The sequence below is a fragment of the Cherax quadricarinatus genome, chromosome 12 (genome assembly GCF_038502225.1).
Source record: "Cherax quadricarinatus isolate ZL_2023a chromosome 12, ASM3850222v1, whole genome shotgun sequence".
Classification (NCBI taxonomy): Eukaryota; Metazoa; Arthropoda; class Malacostraca; order Decapoda; family Parastacidae; genus Cherax; species Cherax quadricarinatus.
Genome location: NC_091303.1, coordinates 20,733,747 through 20,756,285, shown reverse-complemented (window position 1 = coordinate 20,756,285; position 22,539 = coordinate 20,733,747). Strand labels below are relative to the sequence as shown.

The 22,539-nt window shown below is 38.1% G+C and overlaps 1 protein-coding gene across 1 annotated transcript in view; it reads left to right on the top strand.

Moving 5' to 3' along the window:
* Asap (ArfGAP domain of ASAP) overlaps positions 1-22,539 on the top strand; it is a gene marked incomplete in the record, with an annotated part of 838,555 nt that overhangs the window by 641,523 nt on the left and 174,493 nt on the right. Inside the window, 4 exon segments of the mRNA XM_070084261.1 lie at positions 1,531-1,692; positions 2,193-2,273; positions 6,683-6,826; positions 14,281-14,393. Coding sequence (XP_069940362.1) covers positions 1,531-1,692; positions 2,193-2,273; positions 6,683-6,826; positions 14,281-14,393 — 500 coding nt within the window.

Genomic DNA, 22,539 nt, shown 5'->3' with positions numbered 1-22,539 from the left:
TAATTCACTCTGAGGAGGATATCAATGAACTCCAGGACAATTTGGACAAATTAATGTCTTGGTCTGAAAAATGGCAGATGAAGTTCAGTGTGGATAAGTGTAAGGTACTTGCCCTTGGTAATGAAAATAACCCTCGAAGCTATAATCTAGGTGAAGTAGAGCTTGATCATACAGAATGTGAAAAAGACTTGGGAGTCAGGGTAAGCAGAAATCTAAAGCCAAGACAGCAGTGCCTTAGTGTGCGCAACAAGGCCAACAGATTACTTGGATTTATTTCAAGAAGTATACGTAACAGAAGTCCAAAAGTTATTTTACAGCCCTATACATCACTAGTGAGGCCTCATTTAGATTATGCTGCTCAGTTTTGGTCCCCTTACTACAGGATGGACATAGACTCATTAGAGAACATACAGAGAAGAATGACTAAAATGATTTACTGTGTAAGGAACCTCCCGTATGAAGATAGACTTAAAGCCTTAAATCTCCACTCTCTGGAGAGGCGTAGAATGAGGGGAGATATCATTGAAGTGTATAAGTGGATGACAGGCATAAACAAGGGAGATATTAATAAAGTACTGAGGGTGTCGAACCAGGTAAGAACCAGAAATAATGGATATAAGTTGGATAAATTTAGATTTAGAAAGGACATAGGTAAGTACTGGTTTTCTAACAGAGTTGTAGATGCGTGGAACAGTCTTCCCAGTGGGGTGATAGAGGCTAGGACCTTGGGTAGCTTTAAGAAGAGACTGGACAAATATACGAGTGGGAGGGGCTGGGTTTGATTGGTGTCATGGGGTACGGGAGTTTTTTCTTGGGTAGCTTTAGGTAGAGGTCGTTTTGATAAGGACCTGCCTCGTATGGGCCAGTAGGCCTTCTGCAGTCTTCCTACATTCTTATGTTCTTATGTTCTTTCCTAGGCCGACCCCTACCCCACCTTCCCTCCATTACAAATTAATAATATGTATTAATAATACACTCTCGAAGTGTATTATTATTAATAATACACTTCGAGAGTGTACATTATTATTAATAAATTACATAGTCATTTTTGGTCTGGAACAGATTAATTCTATGTAGTACATTATTCTTTGAGAAAAATTGGTTTGGTTGTCGACCATTTTGGTTGTCGAATCGACATCTGGAATGAATTACGCTTGACAACCGAGGTTCCACTGTAGTAGTATAGTCATTGAACACACAAAACCCATAGGGGTCATACATTGTCTGGAAAATGGGAGGTACTAAACTTTGTTCCAAGAAATTGGATGGTGGCTCTAGTTATTTGGTTCAAGAGCCCTTCATCATCAAAGCACTGGTGTAACACATGGTGTGCTACATTATATTATCCTCGTATGACAGTACTGCACTATACATACATATATAGATGAGGCTATTTGCATTGTTTGTCATCTGTCAAACAATTTAAAGCTGTTTGTTCAAAGTTCTCTCTTGATATTCTTATGAATAAGCAATAAACTTCATTTTCATTTTATTTATTTTCTATTCTCTTCTTATTTTTATCCATTGCAGGCAAAATGCGCAAAGTGTGGCAGAAGCGGAAATGTGAAGTCCGTGACAGTGTTCTCTGTATTCGTCATTCAGATGAGACTAAGCCCCCAGTCACAGTTCCATTACTTACATGTCAGGTCAAAGCTAGTATGGATGATCGCAAATGTTTTGACTTGGTATCGTGTAAGTTGAAAAATCATGTTAAGCTTAAGTAATCCTTTAAAGCAAGTGCTAGTAATTTTAAGATTTGGAATTCTTGTTAATTTAGTCAGTATTTGGTGTAGAGGAATTTAGATGCAACTAAAATGTATTTAATCATTCATAGACATGGAAAAATATCTTCATTATCATTCAGAAATACAGCAGTAGTAGTATGTATTTGATTAAACTGAAGGATGGGTGACAGTTGGACAAAATTAACTTGGCTCTTCTGTAGGTACAAATAGGTAATCACAATTTGATGACAATTAGATAACTTAGGCAAACCTTTAAAATCACATACAGATAGGGAATAAAATTTGGATTTTAAAGTCAGGAGGTTAATTAGGAAAATATATCAAATTAAGATTTTTTCAACATGGTATAAAAGGAATATATGTTGCCTAAAAATCTAAATTTGTTACATTGTTGCTCCTATTATTTATTATGTTTAAACTGAACTGATCACAGTAATGTAATTCTAGATAATCGAACATACCACCTTATGGGGGAAGATGAAGTTGAGGCTGCTGCTTGGATGTCTGTTCTCCTTAATAGCAAAGAAGGTAAGAATTTTTTGTGTGAGAGTTCTGTTCTTATTAAATGATACTTTTATGCTAGAATTTTTTTTAAGTAATAAATAACATCATTAAAGTACAAGGCAAGTCTAAAATTTTCTTGCCAAATTTCAGGGGTTTCCTGAATTTTTGGTTCCAGAGTATCTTGGAAATATAGTACCATTCGAACTTTTGAGCTGCAACAATTTGCACTAAAAATTACGCACTTTGGAACCAATGAATTTCTTATTAGCACTAATTCTTACATGTTAGCATTACAAACACAGAAAATTTTTCAATTTTTTTCTTGACTTTTTTCTACCAATGCTTAGATGTTTTTGTTTATAATACCCTTTGAGGGTTCAAGGTATAGTTCTATGCCTTGTCCACAGGGTCCAAGAATTTAAAAATTTTTTTTTTTACTTTTTCTTATGAAATAGTAGAAATAATTTTCTGAAGGTAATAAAACAAGAAGTGTGAAATTTGATGGAAAATTGACAAAATTACACTTGCGAATTTTACTGCACAGCGATATTTACACCGGTGATTTTACTCACTTTGGTGTGAATATAATGCAGTGAATCCATAGTTTGGAGATTAGGAGGAGGTGTGGGATTACCAGAACTATTATCCAGACGGCTGAGGAGGGGTTATTGAGATGGTTTGGACATGTAGAGAGGATTTAACAAAATAGTATGACTTCGAGAGTATACAAATCTGTAGTGGAGGGAAGGCAAGGTAGGGGTCAGCCTAGGGAAGATTGGAGGGAGAGGGTAAAGGAGATTTTGTGTGCGAGGGGCTTGGACTTCCAGGAAGCGTGCACGAGCGTGTTAGAGAGGAGCGAATGGAGACAAATGGTTTTTAGCACTTGAAGTGCTGTTGGAGTGTAAGCAAGGTAACATTTATGAAGGGATTCAGGGAAACTGACAGGCCGGACTTGAATCCTGGACATGGGAAGTACAGTGTCTGCATGCTGAAGGAGGGGTGTTAATGTTGCAGTTTTATAACTGTAATGTAGGCATATGTCTGGCAAGACAGTGATGGAGTGAATGATGATGAAAGTTTTTCTTTTTCGGGCCACCCTGCCTTGGTGGGAAACACTGATGTGTTAATAAATAAATAACATTATTCCAGTTGACCAAATTCCTAGCTATTTCACTAGTATCACTTCTATTTTATCAATTGAGCACAAGAAACTACCCAATCAACTACGCACAGTGGACCCCCGGTATTCGATATTAATCCGTTCCTGAGAGCTCATCGAATACCGATAATATCGAAAACCGAATCAATTTTCCTCATAAGAAATAATGGAAATCAAATTAATCCGTGCAAGACACCCAAAAGTATGAAAAAAAAATTTTACTACATGAAATATTAAGTTCAATTCAAAAGAATAATTACAGTAACAATAAAATAATTGACACTTAACTTTAATGAAGATCTGGTGATGATTGATGGGAGGGGAGAGGTGTTAGTGTTTAGAAGGGGAATCCCCTTCCATCAGGACTTGATGCAACTGCCTAGCCTTTTCACAAATGATTGCTTGAGAGATGCTATCTCCTGCTATCTGTTTTTCATTTATCAACACCAATAACAATCTCTCAACATTTTCTAACACTTGCGGTCGCTGTTTCGTAATCACAGTTGCACCTTTTGCAAGAACAGCTTCCTTGATTGCTGTTTTCCTGGTCACTATAGTAGAGATGGTTGATTGGGGTTTATTATATAACCTAACCAGCTCCGACACACGCACTCCACTTTCGTACTTTGCAATTATCTCTTTCTTCATTTCATAGGTCATTAGCGACTTTTTTCTCGAAGGGTTGGCACTAGAAGCTTTCTTGGGGCCCATGGTGACTTATTTTGCAGAAACAAGCACCAAACACAGTGATAATATGGATAATATGGAATGTACCGAATGTATCCTTAGATGCGCGCACACTGGCTGGCTTGTAAACACTGGCACACATGGGGCAGTTCAGGCTACACGTGGACAGGTCTCGTACGAATCGTATCAAATACTGGGTTTTCAATCGAATACTGTGGAAAATTTTTTGCGATATAATGCATCATATACCGGATTTATCGAATACTGATGCCATCGAATACCGGGGGTCCACTGTATTTCAATTACCCAGTAAAGTGGTCAGAAATTGGTAATTTGGTCAATTTCACACACACTGCAAAATATTCCAATTTCAAAATAGGGTCCAGAATAAACAATGCAGGCATACCTGGCACTAAAATAACATTTCCTCTGTTTATTAGTTACATTTCCAGGCTTTACAGATGAATTTCATTTTGAATTTTTATTCACACCAAAAAATAGAAGATTTACTGTTATGCAATACATATTGTAATAATTGTATAAATAATATCAACACATTCATGAACGTATATTAGACCCACCAGTTGTCATGTATTGGACGCATGACTTTATTTGTTTACTCTTGAACATCGGCAAAACCCAATCAAAATCATCTCTATTTCTGTAATATATTGTCCATTCTGTAAAATGAGACCAAGAAACTATGCATACACCTGTAAAAAAAACACAAAAATACACTGCAAAGTCTCTGTTTAATCAAAAAACAGTCAGTTTTTTTCACATTATGCACTGCGTGATGCAGGGTTTGTTTTATATGGTCCACACTTACCATATAGATCCATTCTCTCATATCTAGGCCCAAATTTATTGCTTGCAGCTTATCTGAGTGAGCTGAGATCATGGCTTGGAACTATGGCTTGGACCCAGGCTTCAAAGCCTTAGAACTACAGGATGGACCCTCTAAGGGTTAATTTTATTCATTTGTGGTATGCTCATATTTGTTTGGTGAAAATTGGTCTGAGACTGTTGAGTTAATTACTTTGGGCAAAGTAGGTTAGTGGCAGCAATCCTGTGTCGTATGTGTTCAAGGCTGATTCTGCTGCTGTTCAGGCAAGAGCTTAGCCTCACCACGACTCTTCATATCACATATCCAGGTAACTGATAATCTTACCACATCCCTCTCTGGGCATGTGCTTGCCTTTGCCACAACCTTCCCTACCACACATCAAGGCATCTGCTACCCTCTCAGTTTACCACTTCACACTAATACTCCATCTTTCCCACACATGCCCAGGCACTTGCCACCCTCACCGTAACAGTGAGGGGTGAAGCACTTCATTGGTCAGATACAATGAGTGAGTGCATGTGTGTGTGAGAGAGTGACTGAATGAAACATGTTGACTGATTAACTGATACACTGACTGGCTGACTGACACACACACCTGACCTGACTTGACTTCACCTGACCTAACTGAGAGCGACCAACCCTACTCACATAAGTATGTAGTTTTTAATTTCATTGTTAAAATACGTATATGTAAAATTAGATGTGGAGCATTTCTATTTTTAAATGCATCTCCAGGTATGTAGGTCGGTAGACTCCAACTGTAACATAGGTGTCTATGAGAAAATATATTTTGAGAATTGCAAATAATTTTCTTGCACCTGTCCTGTTCATTAGTTGGAGACCTGCTGTAATGAATCATGAAATTGTAATAAGGTGATTGCTAAAAAATTATGGAGTGGATGGGGTTTGAACCTATGGCAAACGAGTCCCAAAACTCACAGGCTATTTCATTAACCACTCAGCCAGCTAACTCTAGTAAGAGTCATCCAGCTGACCAAGTGGTTAACACAATGGCCTGTGAATTTAGGACTTGCTTGCCATGTGTTCTAATCCCACCTGTTTAGTGATTTGCTGTAATAAACTTTCCTAGGTTCTGATGTCCAGTTTTGTGGTACAGTACTTCACCTTTACTTTGAAAATGGAGTGAATATGTTTGGCTTAGTTAACGCTGGAAAAACAATGAGTAATATGAATTTGTTTTCTGCTTTGGTTCATCCTTCCCTGGTGGGAAACAAAGGGCTGACAGCATAAAGTTTTGTGTGTTTCAAGCAATTAAAAATGAAATAATGGGAAATTTCAAAGAATGCTGTAAATAAGCAATGGTGGAAGGAAATTTGAGAAAAAAATAGTGAGACTAAAATCTGTAAAGGTTAATAGCGAAAAATAATTTAAAGTATAAAATAATGCACTACTGTACAATAATAGTAATAATCATGATAATACATAATAATAATAATAGTTACTTCTACAAGTGCATGTACAATATATACATATCTAGCTGACATCAATGACATACTATATAGAAAGCCCCTTGTTATGCAGAGAGCATTCCAGGCAATGCAGAAAGTAACATTCGAGTTGGAAAAGAAGGCTACCTTAAATTACTGTTAAAATGGCTGAAGAGGTATCAGAGGAAGGGAATGAAATTGAGACTTGAAAGACAAACTATCAGTGCCTGATAACTGGTACAAGAAATTAAATTTGAAGAATAATTAAAATGTTGACTTTTTCTTACATTAGGTGCTCTGCAGAAAGCATTGTGTGATGACACTCCTGGGCCTTCTCCTGCTGATTCTGGCTTCCGAGAACTGCAACAGAGAATCATCTCCTATGTTCGAGGTTTACCTGGCAATAATCTCTGTTGTGATTGTGGCGGTACTAATGGTTAGTGTTATGGTAACAAGTAGTGTTGCACCAAGGTCTCATCCTTAATATATATGTATATCATTTACTGTACATGCATGTCTTACACATAATCAAATGAAAAAATTAAACTCAGGGCTTTCCCTGGAAACTTTACATTTGCTTAACTTGATTTTAAGATTTTACAGTACATAATAAAATCTTTTTAAAAAGCTTTTCTTTCTTTTTATTATTTTGAAGGCATAAAGTTAAGTGACCTTGAATGTAAGTTTAGAAAATATTTTTTACAACTCTTTCATTTTATATGAGGAAATATAGATACAGTGTCTTCAAATGATCATTAACAGATGTACTTTGCCATATTTATAAAATTGTATATAATCATAATAAGCACCTTGAAGTTTTTACAGAATGATTTATATAAAATACTTTTTATATGCCATTGCCCACTGACCTTTATTTTAATCAGATCTGTTTGGTGTGGCAGAGTTTGTATGATATTTATGAGCTTGAGTATGATGTAGTAGGCTATATTCTGTCAGAGAATAGAAAGTTTAAGGTTTCTTGGAGACCTAGCCAAAGCTGAAGGTATATCCATGTGTTTACTGGTCAGTTACTGGCCAGGCCTCATAGTGTTTAATCTGATGCACCAAGCTATGCAAACATTATCCCCATTATTCAGGTAATAAATTGTAAGGTTATTAAAAGTGTCACTCTTTGTGTATTGGAGCAGATAATTTGGCTCTTACACCTCTGTACTGTATCTAATACTTGGACCATTGGAATAGAGTAAGGATGGATTGTAGGGATCTACTCCTTTTAATCTTGATCAGAGACAAGGCCATGATTAGTGGATGGAGGTTTGAGCCTCCACCACTCATTGCATAAAAACCCTCCCACAGGTTTAGCACCTTATGAAATATAATATTATACAGGGAAGGGACAGAAATTGGTCAAGGAGGAGGAGGCAAGACATAGGAATAAACAAAGTGTGTGGTAGGCCCACTGTACATAAGGATTTCAGCCTCTCAGAAGTATTACTTATGAGTAGATTGACCCCTTATGTTATGCTCAAAAATTTTATCCTAGAACTTTGACTATATGTACTTTAGTATATACAGTAGACTGTTATATTACACGGATTTATCTGCCATATTTTGGTTATTGCACTATTGAAAAATTGTGGCACAATTTTATACAACACTTCGTAAAATTAACTTAACATGGTTCAGTTTGCGTCAGGGGAAAAAATTTGGAACATCGCCCATGGGATACTTCCCCAACTCAGGCCTCTGTCTGGTTGTGGGTTAGACCATTGAGTCAACGGGAGAGACCTACCGCCATCTCCTGCCACCTCTGCCATCTCCTGCCGCCACCACCATCCCTTGCCACCTCCACCACCCTTGTCCCAGCCTTCGGTTCATACACGTGTAGGACCATTCTCTGCTAGGAGCTAGCTGTGTTTATTATTATGTTTGTGGATTGAGTTTAGATCTTTTAATTGCCATATCTTGTATCTGCCAAGCAAAGATGGCACCCAGTAGGCATACAAGTGTTGCTGAAAGTGGCAAGAAAAGGTTTAAACATTTAAGTCTAGGAGTCACGAAGAAAATTGAGATATTAGACAAGCTTAAGAGTGGCTCACGTGTGGTGGATGTAGCAAGAGCCTATGGCCTTAATGAAGGATCAGTTCGTACAATTAAAAAGATGAGGTGAATATTCAAGCTTGTGTAATGAATAACCCAGGATGTCATCTCATGAAATGAATGACACATAGCTCATAACAATTAAATAAAATAGAAAACTTGTTGCTTGAGTGGATCGAACAAAAAAACAAAGAAAAGTGTACCACTTTATTTTGTCTTAATTGAGGACAAGGCCTTACATTGTTAAACAGTGTGTGATAAGGAAGGAAGGTCTGAAAAAGAGTGTATATTTAGCACAGGCTGGTTCCACAACTTTAAGTTGTGTAATAAGTTACATAATATTAAGTTTTCTGGTGAAAGTGTTTCAGCTGATCATACAGCAGCAAGTAATTTCCCTGCTGAATTTCAAGAAGTTATTTCTGAGGGTGGCTGGGAGCCACATCAAGTGTTTAATGCTGACGAGACAAGTGTTTTTTGGAAGAAAATGCCAACAAGAGCTTATATCAGTCAGCAAGAGAAAAGTGCACCAGGCTTCAAGGCAGCAGGGGATCACTTCACCTTACTCCTTTGCGGTAATGCGTTAGGTGATTTCAAGTGTAAGCCCATGGTTATTTACTCTCTAAGAATCCTCATGCTTTGAAAGGTGTAGACAAAATCACCTTACCAGTAATTTGGAGGTCAAACCAGTCAGCATGGATGACACAGGAAATATTTATTGACTGGTTTAAGCATCACTTTATTCCTGAAGTCAAGTTTTACCTGCACAGCAAGAACCTTGTATTCAAGGCTCTCTTCATTCTTGATAACTTTGTACTCATCCACAAGCTTTGCTGGATGTGACCCCCAAATGTAAAAGTTGTATTTTTACCTCCAGATACAACATCTTTAATACAACTACTGGATCAGGGAGTTATTAAGTCATTGAAGTGTAACTACAGGTCCACATCCCTTTATCCGAAATTCTGAAATTCGAAAAGTTCTGAAAACTGAAGTTTTTTCATGAAGTGCGGAGCTTTAGTCATCTCTACATAACTCCAATGCCACTACATGGCAGCGTGACTCAGCACTGACAGCCAGAGTGGTAGGCATCAGTTGTCTCACCGCATGTAGTGTTCACACGTTCATCTGCCGTTCGCCAATACAGTGGACCCTCGCCTAACGATGGCATCACATAACGTTAAATCCACCTAGCGATACATTTTAATGCAAAAATTTTGCGTCGCCTAGCGCTAAAAAACTCACTCAATGCGATTTGTCCGAGACGCGTCCATGTGCGGCCTGAACCAGCCTCGCTTGTTCCGCCAGTGGCATTGTTTACAAGCCAGCCTCCGCGGTCACATCCAAGCATACAATCGGAACATTTCGTATTATTACAGTATTTTTAGTGATTTCACCTGCAAAATAAGCGACCATGGGCCCCAAGAAAGCTTCTAGTGCCAACCGTACAGGAATAAGGGTGAGAATTACTATGGATATGAAGAAAGAGTTCATTGCTAAGTATGAAAGTGGAGTGTGTCTCCTAGCTGGCAAGGTTGTATAGTAAACCCCAATGAACCATCACTACTATTGTGGCCAAGAAAACAGCAATCAAGGAAGCTGTTCTTGCCAAAGGTGCAACTTTGTTTTCGAAACAGAGATTGCAAGTGATAGAAGATGTTGAGAGACTGTTATTGGTGTGGATAAACGAAAAAGAGATAGCAGGAGATAGCATCTCTGAAGTGATCATAAGTGAAAAGGCTAGGAAGTTGCATGAGGATTTAATTAGAAAAATGCATGCAACTAGTGATGATGTGAGTGAATTTAAGGCTAGCAAAGGTTGGTTTGAGAGATTTAAGAAGTGTAGTGGCATACATAGTGTGATAAGGCATGGTGAGGCTGCCAGTTCGGACCACAAAGCAGCTGAAAAATATGTGCATGAATTCAAGGAGTACATAGACAGTGAAGGACTGAAACCTGAACAAGTGTTTAATTGTGACGAAACAGGCCTATTTTGGAAGAAGTTGCCAAGCAGGACCTACATTACTCAGGAGGAAAAGGCACTCCTAGGACATAAGCCTATGAAAGACAGGCTTACTCTGTTAGTGTGCCAATGCTAGTGGTGATTACTAAGTGAAGCCTTTATTGGTGTATCACTCTGAAACTCCCAGAGCGTTCAGGCAAAAGAATATCCTCAAGGCTAATTTGTGTGAGCTGTGGAGGGCAAACAGTAAGGCATGGGTCACTAGGGACTTTTTCTATGACTGGTTACACCATGCATTTGCCCCCACTGTGAAAAATTATCTAATTGAAAAGAAATTAGACCTTAAGTGCCTCCTGGTGTTAGACAGTGCCCCTGGTCATCCTACAGACTTGGCAGAGTGATTTTGTGGGGACATGAGCTTCATTAAGGTCAAGTTTTTGCCTCCTAATACCACTCCTCTCCTGCAGCCCATGGACCAGCAGGTCATTGCAAACTTCAAAAAACTCTACACAAAAGCTCTGTTTGAAAGGTGCTTTGTAGTGACCTCAGAAACTCAATTGACTCTAAGAGAGTTTTGGAGAGAGCATTTTAATATCCTCAATTGTGTAAACCTTATAGGTAAGGCTTGGGAGGGAGTGACTAAGAGGACCTTGAACTCTGCTTGGAAGAAACTGTGGCCAGAATGTGTAGACCAAAGGGATTTTGAAGGATTTGAGGCTAACCCTGAGAAGCGTATGCCTGTTGAGGAATCAATTGTGGCATTGGGGAAGTCCTTGGGGTTGGAGGTTAGTGGGGAGGATGTGGAAGAGTTGGTGGAGGAGGACAATGAAGAACTAACCACTGATGAGCTGCTAGATCATCTTCAACAGCAAGAGGCCACACCTGAGGAAACTGCTTCGGAGGAGGGGAGAGAGAAATTGAAGAAGTTGCCTACTTCAAAGATTAAGGAAATATGTGCAAAGTGGCTTGAGTGCAAACCTTTATGGATGAAAATCACCCTCAGACAGCTATTGCAAGCCGTGCTGGTGACTATTACACTGACAGTGTTGTGAAACACTTTAGGAAAGTCATAAAGGAGCAAGAGGTACAGACCTCTTAGCTTGCCAATAAAGTTAGGAATCCTTAACCTGTAAATAGCTTGTCAATAAAGCTAGGGATCCTTAACTTTGTCAAACCCTGTGTAAGAAAAAAAAAAAAAAAAAACTCTATGAACAGATATGTTGTGCGACAGAAGTCCAGTGACTCTGAAGCTGGTCCTAGTGGCATTAAAAGAAGAAGGGAAGTAACCCTGGAAAAGGACTTGACACCTCAAGTCCTAATGGAAGGGGATTCCCCTTCTAAACACTAAGACCATCAACACTCTCCCCTCCTCCCATCCCATCAATTATCACCAGATCTTCAATAAAGGTAAGTGTCATGTAACTGTGCATGTCTTCTTCAGTTTGTGTGTATTAAAATTAATATTTTATGTGGTAAAAAAGTTATTTTTTCATACTTTTGGGTGTCTTGCACGGATTAATTTGATTTCCATTATTTCTTATGGGGAAAATTAATTCGCCTAACGATAATTTCGCCTAACATTGAGCTCTCAGGAATGGATTAATAGCATTATGCGAGGGCCCATTTTATTTTGTGACTGTTTAATTTCACTGTGAAAATGTCAAAAAGAGCTGCAGACTCCCCTATGGGTAACAGTGAGAAAAAGAAAAGGAAGCATCTGACATTATCAATAATGCAGAAAGTAGAGTTACTGCAGAAGCTTGATTGTGGTGTGTCAGTGCGGCGTCTTATTGAAGAATGTGGTGTTGGAACTACCACTGTTTATGATATAAAGAAACAAAGACAAATTACTGAAGTATTATAGTGACAGTGATGACCAAAACCTAATGAAAAATCGGAAAACACTGCAGTATGACAAAAAACGAAGATCTTGACTGTGTGCTAATGTAGCGGATTCAACAACAAAGAAGTGAACATATGCCACTGACTGGTTTGTTGGTCATGAAACAAGCTCGAATATAACATAAAGAACTGAACATTGAAGGCGAGTGTCAATATTCAGATGGTTGGCTGCAGAAATTTAAGAAGTGTAATGGTGTAAAATGCCTGAAAATCTATGGTGAAAAAGCTTCTGCTGACCATGAAGCAGCTGAAGATTACATTGATGAATTTGCCAAGATAATATCTTATGAAAACCTTAGTCCTGAACAAATTTACATTGCTGATGAAGCAGCTCTCTACTGGTGGTATGTTCATAGAAAAACATTAACAGTGGCTGATGAGAGAGCACCAACAGGTTTTAAGGATGCTAAGGACAGGTTAACTATTCTTGGGTGTGCCAATGCTGCAGGCACATATAAGGTGAAGTTGGTAGTGATTGGAAAAAGCAAACATCCGAGATGTCTGAAAGGTGTACGCAATTTACCTGTATGTTATTATGCCAACGAGAAAGCATGGGTAACCCGAGAGTTTGCTTAGACAGAAATCTATGTTAATAAGACAGATGACACTTGAAGTTTTTAAAAATGCTGTCTTGAGAATCATGTTCCTGGTCTATAATGATCCCTTTGTTTCATTTATCAATATATTACTCTATAAATAAACCGTAGTATTATTTGTAGTCTTTATTTATCCCACTTAGTGTGAATATTCATACATTTTTGCTGCAGTGTTAATGTTTGATTATGGGGTGCTGCCCTAGACCCCACCTTCATTCTGAAATTCAAAACACTACTGGCCCCAAGAGTTTCGGATGAAGGGATGTGGACCTCTACATAAAAAAAGTTATGAAAAAACTAGTTGCATCAATGGACTCTGACACCAACCTGGCAGTACCAAGCTTCTGGAATAAATTTAACATTGCAGATGCCATCAGCTATGCTAGAAGTGTATGGAATGAAGTGCCCCAGTCAATATTAAATGCAGGCTGGGGAAAGTTATGACCTGTAGTTAATTCTTTCACTGGTTTTCCTTTGCTTGAGAGTCAGGTTCTGGAAATTGTTCAGCTGACAAGGAGATTACCAGGTGATGGCTTTGAAGATATGAAGGAAGATGTGAATGAGCTCTAAGAAGATGATGAAGACAGGATTCCAGAGGAAGTGTTGGTAGAGCTCGATGCACCAATACAAGGGAGCCACATAACAGATGATGAGGAAGAATCTGAAGAAAAACAGTTAACATTACAGCAGTTACATGGGCAGTTCTATGTTGCTGCTAAACTTGCAGACTTTTTCACTGAAGAGGACCCTGACAATTCAAGAAGCAGTGCTTTGAAATGGGGTCTAGACCAGCTAATGATACCTTGCCATCAGCTGTATAATGTACTGCAGGGTACAAGAGCCCAGAGATCCATTACAGAATTTATGCACACTCCAATACAAACATCAACTTTAGTACCAGAACCTCTACCATCTACCTCAGCCCAGTAGGGTCAAACAAGGCATCTTTGCTGTTTTCACAATCACTGACATACACCAGCACCCACTATTGAAGGTAAGAAATACAATTATTTCTGTTGCATTTGTAGTCTTAGGCAGTAAAAACATAATATATCACAAAAATGAACTACAATTACATATGCACTTTTATTTTTGTAAGATCTGTTGATCTAAAAAAAAATTGTTATGCTTTTTGGGGGCTCCCTGGAACTTAGCCCAGTTTTTCATGTAAGTTCTTCAGTTTATCTAACACAGATTTATTTAACACGGCATTTTCAGGAACGGAACTGCCATGTAATATAATGGTCTACTGTACAGTAAAATAATCTATGAAGGACAACTTAAAATCTTTTTGGTCTTGTTTTATCATATCTGTTTTTTAAATAATGTATACATCATCAAATGACAAATTAATAATTCTTATTCTTTTAGATGTAACTTGGCTGTCAACAAATTATGGAGTAATGGTTTGCATTGAGTGCTCTGGGATTCACAGAGACCTAGGAGTTCACATTTCAAGAATACAGAGTTTAACCTTGGACAAGGTAAGATTTCTTCTGTTTTCCATCAAGACAAATTGGCCAAGTGAAGGAAACTCATTTACCATCACTCATTCTTTTGCTGTCTTTCATTTCAGGAGTATGTAAAATCCCAATACTCACTTGTCTCCACTCATTCTGATCTAATACTGGTACATTAACACCGTCTTGCTGGATGGTCAAGATCCTATCACACTAAACATAATTCACACCCCCTTTCTAACCTTTCTTGGAACATTCCTCACACCAGGGATCACCAGCCTCTTTGTTCGAGTGGGCTACTTTAACCCCTTCACTGCGGAAGCCCTGGAATTAAAAATGCGACATATTAGGAATTTAAAAAAAAATTCTTCTGAAATGTTGAGGATATCCCTGTTGAGGTATTCCTGAGGATACCTCAAGGATGTAAACATTATTCCTCAAAAGGTTAAAATTAAAGACAATGGAACTGGTCAACAAAGAGAGACAGTAGAGGGCAGCGAGGGACTAGCTCCCTTAAGGTTTACTATACTAATAGTAGGAGTGTAAGAAATAAGGTAAATGAGCTAAGATTAATTGCAAGTCCAGGAAGCATAGATATTATTGCTAAATCAGAGACCTGGTTCAATCTGAAAGAAAGAGAAATGCCTTCTGACTGCCACAAAGAAGGTTATACGTAAATTATTCCAAATAGATAGGGTCAACAGGAAGGGTGGTGGAGTGGCAATGTATGTCAGAGATAATTTACATTGTTGTGTTAGACAAAATATAAAATTAGAAGTGTTGGCCACTGAATCTGTTTGGTTACAGCTTCTTCAGGGCTGCAGAAAACTAATCTTGGGTGTGATTTACAGGTCCCCAAACCTTGATAAGGAGTGCAGTAAATTTCTATGGGACGTACAGGGGAACCTCCACTTGTGATTGCATCCACTTGCAAGTTTTTCCAAATACGAGCAGTTGATCGGTCGATTTTTTGCTTCTATACTCGAGTGAAATTTCCGTGAGCAAGCGGGCCTCAAAGGAGGTTCCTTGACGCTGGTGATGGGCTCTTGCTCTTGATCTAGGGAATTGGATCTCATTTGTTTGTTGAGCTATCTTAGTGAAACTTGGGCCATGCATGATGGAAAGACGGTTCTTAATGTACACCAAAAATGAGAGAAATTGAACCATAAATAATGGAGTTCACTTCTCAGGAATTAGCCTCCCCTTAGTGGTATTTTCATATGGTTTTTATGGTTGTGCTCTCTTTTTTTGGTCTCGATTAATAGAATGGAAGATATATTACAGAAATAGATATGACTTTGAATGGTTTCACGACTAGAAGTACCTTGAAAATGAGCTCAAAGTAGCAGAAATGTTTTATTTTTGCCAATGTTCAAGAGTAAACAATATGCAGTCATGAATGGGTTGACATTATTTATACAATTATTACAATAATGGAGTAGTCTGCATAACAGTAAATCTTCTATTTTTTGTGTGAATAAAATTTCCAAATTATTTATATATGTGAACAGTATTTAGATAAAGGTAGGGAAGTTTTTATTGCATTTATGGATTTAGAAAAGGCATATGATAGAGTGGATAGGGGAGCAATGTGGCAGATGTTGCAAGTATATGGAATAGGTAGTAAGTTACTAAATGCTGTAAAGAGTTTTTATGAGGATAGTGAGGCTCAGGTTAGGGTGTGTAGAAGAGAGAGAGACTACTTTCCAGTAAAAGTAGGTCTTAGACAGGGATGTGTAATGTCACCATGGTTGTTTAATATATATATAGATGGGGTTGTAAAAGAAGTAAATGCTAGGGTGTTCGGGAGAGGGGTGGGATTAAATTATGGGGAATCTAATACAAAATGGGAATTGGCACAGATACTTTTTGCTGATGATACTGTGCTTATGGGAGATTTTAAAGAAAAGTTGCAAAGGTTAGTGGACGAGTTTGGGGGTGTGTGTAAAGGTAGAAAGTTGAAAGTGAACATAGAAAAGAGTAAGGTGTTGAGGGTATCAGATGATTTAGATAAAGAAAATTAGATATCAAATTGGGGAGGAGGAATATGGAAGAAGTGAATGTTTTCAGATATTTGGGAGTTGACATGTCAGCGGATGGATTTATGTAGGATGAGGTTAATCATAGAATTGTTGAAGGAAAAAGGCGAGTGGTGCGTTAAGGTATATGTGGAGACAAAAAAACGTTATCTATGGAGTCAAAGAAGGGAATGTATGAAAGTATAGTAGTACCAACACTCTTATATGGGTTGTAAATGCTGCAGCGAGGAGGCGGTTGGAGGCAGTGGAGATGTGCTGCCTAAGGGCAATGTGTGGTGTGAATATTATGCAGAGAATTCGGAGTGTGGAAATTAGGAGAAGGTGTGGAGTTAATAAAAGTATTAGTCAGAGGGCTGAAGAGGGGTTGTTGAGGTGGTTTGGTCATTTAGAAAGAATGGATCAAAGTAAAATGACATGGAGAGCATAGAAATCTGTAGGTTAAGGAAGGTGGGGTAGGGGTCATCCTCAAAAAGGTTGGAGGGAGGGGGTAAAGGAGGTTTTGTGGGCAAGGGGCTTGAACTTCCAGCAAGCGTGTTTGAGCATGTTAGATAGGAGTGAATGGAGACGAATGGTATTCGGGACCTGACGATCTGTTGGAGTGTGAGCAGGGTAATATTTAGTGAAGGGATTCGGGGAAACCGGTTATTTTTATATAGCCAGACTTGAGTCCTGGAAATGGGAAGTACAATGCCTGCACTTTAACCCCTTGAATGTTGCAATCCCTGATCCTGAGGTGTCTCCCGGTGTCGCAAAATTTCAAAAAGAAAAAAAGTTATTTTTTCTTATGAAATGATAGAGAATCTTTTCCTGATTGTAATGACACCAAAAAAGCGAAATTTGATGGAAAACTGACAGAATTGCACTCTCGCGAAGTTAGCGACCTCGGTGATATTTACAAGTCGGTGATTTCACCCACTTTGAGCCCTATTTTCGGCTAATTCCATTGTTCCAGTCGTTTTTTCTATCGATTGAGTACAAGAAACTGCCCATGTACCAATTTCAACTACCCAGTAAAGTGGTCAGAAATTTGCAATTTGGCCAATTTTACGAAAATTAAAAATTACGATAATTTCAAAATAAGGTCCAGAATGAACAATGCAGACATTCCTGGCTCTAAAATAACATTTTCTTTGTTCATCGGTCACATCTCCAGGCCCCTCTGATATTGCTCTTGCTTTCTATTTTGAAATTTTATTCAAACAAAAATAGAAGATTTACTGTTATGCAGACTACTGCAATACTGTAATAATTCTACAGATAATGTCAACCCATTCATGACTGCATATTAGAATGGCTAGTTGGACATTTATTGGACAATGACACAATTGTTTACTTTTGAACATCAGCAAAAATCAAACATTTCCCCTACTTTGAGCTCCATTTTCAGGTTCTTTTTATAGTAAAACCAATTAAAATCACCTGTACTTCTATAATATGTTTTCCATTCTATCAAATGATATCAAGAAAACGAGAATACACCCATAAATACTAGGCGAAAATAGACCATGAAGTTGGCATTTTAATTAAAAAAACGGTCGGAGTTTTTTTTTTTTTCTTATGCACTGTGTGCTCCAGGATTTTTTTTATATGATGCACACTGACCACACAGACCCATTCTCTCACATGTAGGCCTACCAGCTTGCTCCTGCTTGATTTGAAGCCTCTAGAATTTGAGTATATATACGTCAAACACGGTGGCTCGTAAGACGTATATATACGACCGAAAGAGTCAAAGGGTTAAAGTATGGGTTTGGGATATTGGCACTTTGGAGGGATATGTTGTTTATCTTTATATGCTTCTAAGCTGTTGTATTCTGAGCACCTCCGCAAAAACAGTGATTATGTGTGAGTGAGGTGAAAGTGTTGAATGATGAAAGTATTTTCTTTTTGGGGATTTTCTTTCTTTTTTGGGTCACCCTGCCTTGGTGGGAGACGGCCAACTTGTTGAAAATAATAATAATAAGAATAATAATAATAATAATAATAATAATAATAATTCTAGGTAGTAGGCTGTTAGACAGCAACCACCCAGGGAGGTGCTACTGTCCTGCCAAGTGAGTGTAAAACGAAAGCCTGTAATTGTTTTACATGATGGTAGGATTGCTGGTGTCCATTTTTCTGTCTCATGAACATGCAAGGTTTCAGGTACGTCTTGCTACTTCTACTTACACTTAGGTCACACTACACATACATGTACAAGCATATATATACATACATACCCCTCTGGGTTTTCATCTATTTTCTTTCTAGTTCTTGTTCTTGTTTATTTCCTCTTATTTCCATGGGGAAGTGGAACAGAATTCTTCTTCCGTAAGCCATGCGTGTTGTAAGAGGTGACTAAAATGCCAGGAGCAAGGGGCTGGTAACCCCTTCTCTTGTATATATTACTAAATGTAAAAGGAGAAACTTTCATTTTTCCTTTTGGGCCACCCTGCCTTGGTGGGATACGGCCAGTGTGTTGAAAGAAGAAGAAAGAAACGTGTAGAAAAATGTGCTCTTCATTTTTAAAGATAAAAAGTTTTTTTATTTTTCAAAATATTCGGAGTGCCACGCGAGTGAACATAGATCTACGTTTGCACAGTTTAAGGGTTATTCATTCTTGAGTATATATCAGGTTTCTATGTTATTTATATTGTTTATTATGTCATATTAGATGAATTCTGATAGATAAATAAGCCATAGAGTGGATATTAGGGAAATTATTGAAGTATTTTATGGTGCCTGGAATTCCACTGGAATGAATTAATTCCATTTCAGTTAATTTAAATGAAGAAAACTGACTCTGCAAACGAGGAAATCCAGATGCGAGCAAGGTCACAAAACAGATTAAACTCGTTAGTGGAGGTTCCACTGTAATTCATAAGGCATCTGCATATGAAAATATTGTGCTAATGGGAGATTTTAACTTTAGACAAATTGACTATAGCAGTTTGACAGGAAATTTTGAGTCACATGACTTTGTTGGTTCGATTCAGGATTGTTTTTAAAACAGTTTGTGACAGAACCAACTAGAGGAAATGACCTGTTAAACTTGGTTCTTACCAGCCTAGAATAACTAATTAGCCCGTTCACTGTCATATTAGTACGGCTTACAAGCCAGTGTTGGTGCTGTATTAATACGCCAAAATTCTAGCGGCTTCAGATCTAGCAGGAGAAAGCTGGTAGACCTATGTGTGAAAGAATGGGTCTGTGTGGTCAGTGTGTGCAGTACAGTATAAAAAAAATCCTACAGCACACAGTGTATAATGAGAAAAAAAAACTCTGACCGTGTTTTTGGTTTAAAATGCCGACTTTGAGGTGCATTTTCCTATAGTATTTATGGTTGTATTCTCGTTTTCTTGGTCTTATTTGATAGAATGGAAGATGTATTACAGAAATAGATGATTTTGATTGGTTTTATGATGAAAAGTACCTTGAACTTGAGCTCAAAGTAGTGGAAATGTTCGATTTTTGCTGATGTTCAAGAGTAAACAAATGACGTCACTGTCCAGTACGTGCCCAACTGGCCAGTCTAATACGCAGTCATGAATTGGTTGACATTATTTATACAACTACTACAATATTGCAGTAGTCTGCATAACAGTAAATCTTCTATTTTTTTTGTGAATAAAAATTCAAAGTGGAAAGCAAGAGTAATAACAGGGGCCTGGAGACATGACTAATGAACATAGAAAATGTTATTTTAGTGCCAAGAATGTCTGTATTGTTTATTCTGGACCCTATTTTGAAATTGGCATCTTTTGAAATTTGTGTGAAATTGGTCAAATTGCTAATTTCTGACCACTTTATTGGGTAGTTGAAATCAGTAAATGGGCAGTTTCTTGTACTCAATTGATAGAACAAATGGAGTTCTAGCGAAATAGCTATGAGTTTGGTCGACTGGAACACTGGAATTGGCTGAAAATATGGCTCAAAGTGGGTGAAACCGCCGATGCATATATATCGCCGAGACTACTAACTTTGCAAGACCGAAAGTCCATAAGTTTTCGATCAAACTTCATACTTTTGGTGTCATTACCATCGGAAAAAGATTCTGTCATTTCACAAGAAAAAAAAAATTATTTTTTTTCTTTAAGTTCTTCGACACTGAGAGTAAGTTTGTGAGCAGGGGTCTCTACAGTGAAAGGGTTAATAATATTAAGGTTATTGATGAGCTTGTGTAAAGCGATCACAAGTCACTTAGTTTCAGTATATCATGGAATTACCTTAATAACTGCAGTCAAGTCTCTGTCTCTGATTTCTATTTGGCTGATTTCATAGGGCTGAGAAATTACCTGGGTGGGCTGACCTGGAATGATTTGACTATGGATCATGTAGGTGGTGATGGTTGCAATATGACATTTTTCAGAGCATATATATATACATACATCTAGGTTTTTCCCCTTTTTCTAAATAGCTCTTGTTCTTCTTTATTTCTTCTATTGTCCATGGGGAAGTGGAAAAGAATCTTTCCTCCGTAAGCCATGCGTGTCGTATGAGGCGACTAAAATGCCAGGAGCAATGGGCTAGTAACCCATTCTCCTGTAGATATTTACTAAAAAAGAGAAGAAGAAAAAACTTTATAAAACTGGGATGCTTGAATGTGCGTGGATGTAGTGCGGATGACAAGAAACAGATGATTGCTGATGTTATGAATGAAAAGAAGTTGGATGTCCTGGCCCTAAGCGAAACAAAGCTGAAGGGGGTAGGGGAGTTTCGGTGGGGGGAAATAAATGGGATTAAATCTGGAGTATCTGAGAGAGTTAGAGCAAAGGAAGGGGTAGCAGTAATGTTGAAGGATCAGTTATGGAAGGAGAAAAGAGAATATGAATGTGTAAATTCAAGAATTATGTGGATTAAAGTAAAGGTTGGATGTGAAAAGTGGGTCATAATAAGCGTGTATGCACCTGGAGAAGAGAGGAATGTAGAGAGAGAGATTTTGGGAGATGTTAAGTGAATGTATAGGAGCCTTTGAACCAAGTGAGAGAATAATTGTGGTAGGGGATCTGAATGCTAAAGTAGGAGAAACTTTTAGAGAGGGTGTGGTAGGTAAGTTTGGGGTGCCAGGTGTAAATGATAATGGGAGCCCTTTGATTGAACTTTGTATAGAAAGGGGTTTAGTTATAGGTAATACATATTTTAAGAAAAAGAGGATAAATAAGTATACAAGATATGATGTAGGGCAAAATGACAGTAGTTTGTTGGATTATGTATTGGTAGATAAAAGACTGTTGAGTAGACTTCAGGATGTACATATTTATAGAGGGGCCACAGATATATCAGATCACTTTCTAGTTGTAGCTACACTGAGAGTAAAAGGTAGATGGGGTACACAGAGAATAGAAGCATCAGGGAAGAGAGAGGTGAAGGTTTATAAACTAAAAGATGAGGCAGTTAGGGTAAGATATAAACAGCTATTGGAGGATAGATGGGCTAATGAGAGCATAGGCAATGGGGTCGAAGAGGTATGGGGTAGGTTTTAAAATGTAGTGTTAGAGTGTTCAGCAGAAGTTTGTGGTTACAGGAAAGTGGGTGCGGGAGGGAAGAGGAGCGATTGGTGGAATGATGATGTAAAGAGAGCAGTAAGGGAGAAAAAGTTAGCATATGAGAAGTTTTTACAAAGTAAAAGTGATGCAAGGAGGGAAGAGTATATGGAGAAAAAGAGAGAGGTTAAGAGAGTGGTGAAGCAATGTAAAAAGAGAGCAAATGAGAGAGTGGGTGAGATGTTATCAACAAATTTTGTTGAAAATAAGAAAAAGTTTTGGAGTGAGATTAACAAGTTAAGGAAGCCTAGAGAACAAATGGATTTGTCAGTTAAAAATAGAAGAGGAGAGTTATTAAATGGAGAGTTAGAGGTATTGGGAAGATGGAGGGAATATTTTGAGGAATTGTTAAATGTTGATGAAGATAGGGAAGCTGCAATTTCGTGTATAGAGCAAGGAGAAATAGCATCTTGTAGGAGTGAGGAAGAGCCAGTTGTGAGTGTGGGGGAAGTTTGTGAGGCAGTAGGTAAAATGAAAGGGGGTAAGGCAGCCGGGATTGATGGGATAAAGATAGAAATGTTAAAAGCAGGTGGGGATATAGTTTTGGAGTGGTTGGTGCAATTATTTAATAAATGTATGGAAGAGGGTAAGGTACCTAGGGATTGGCAG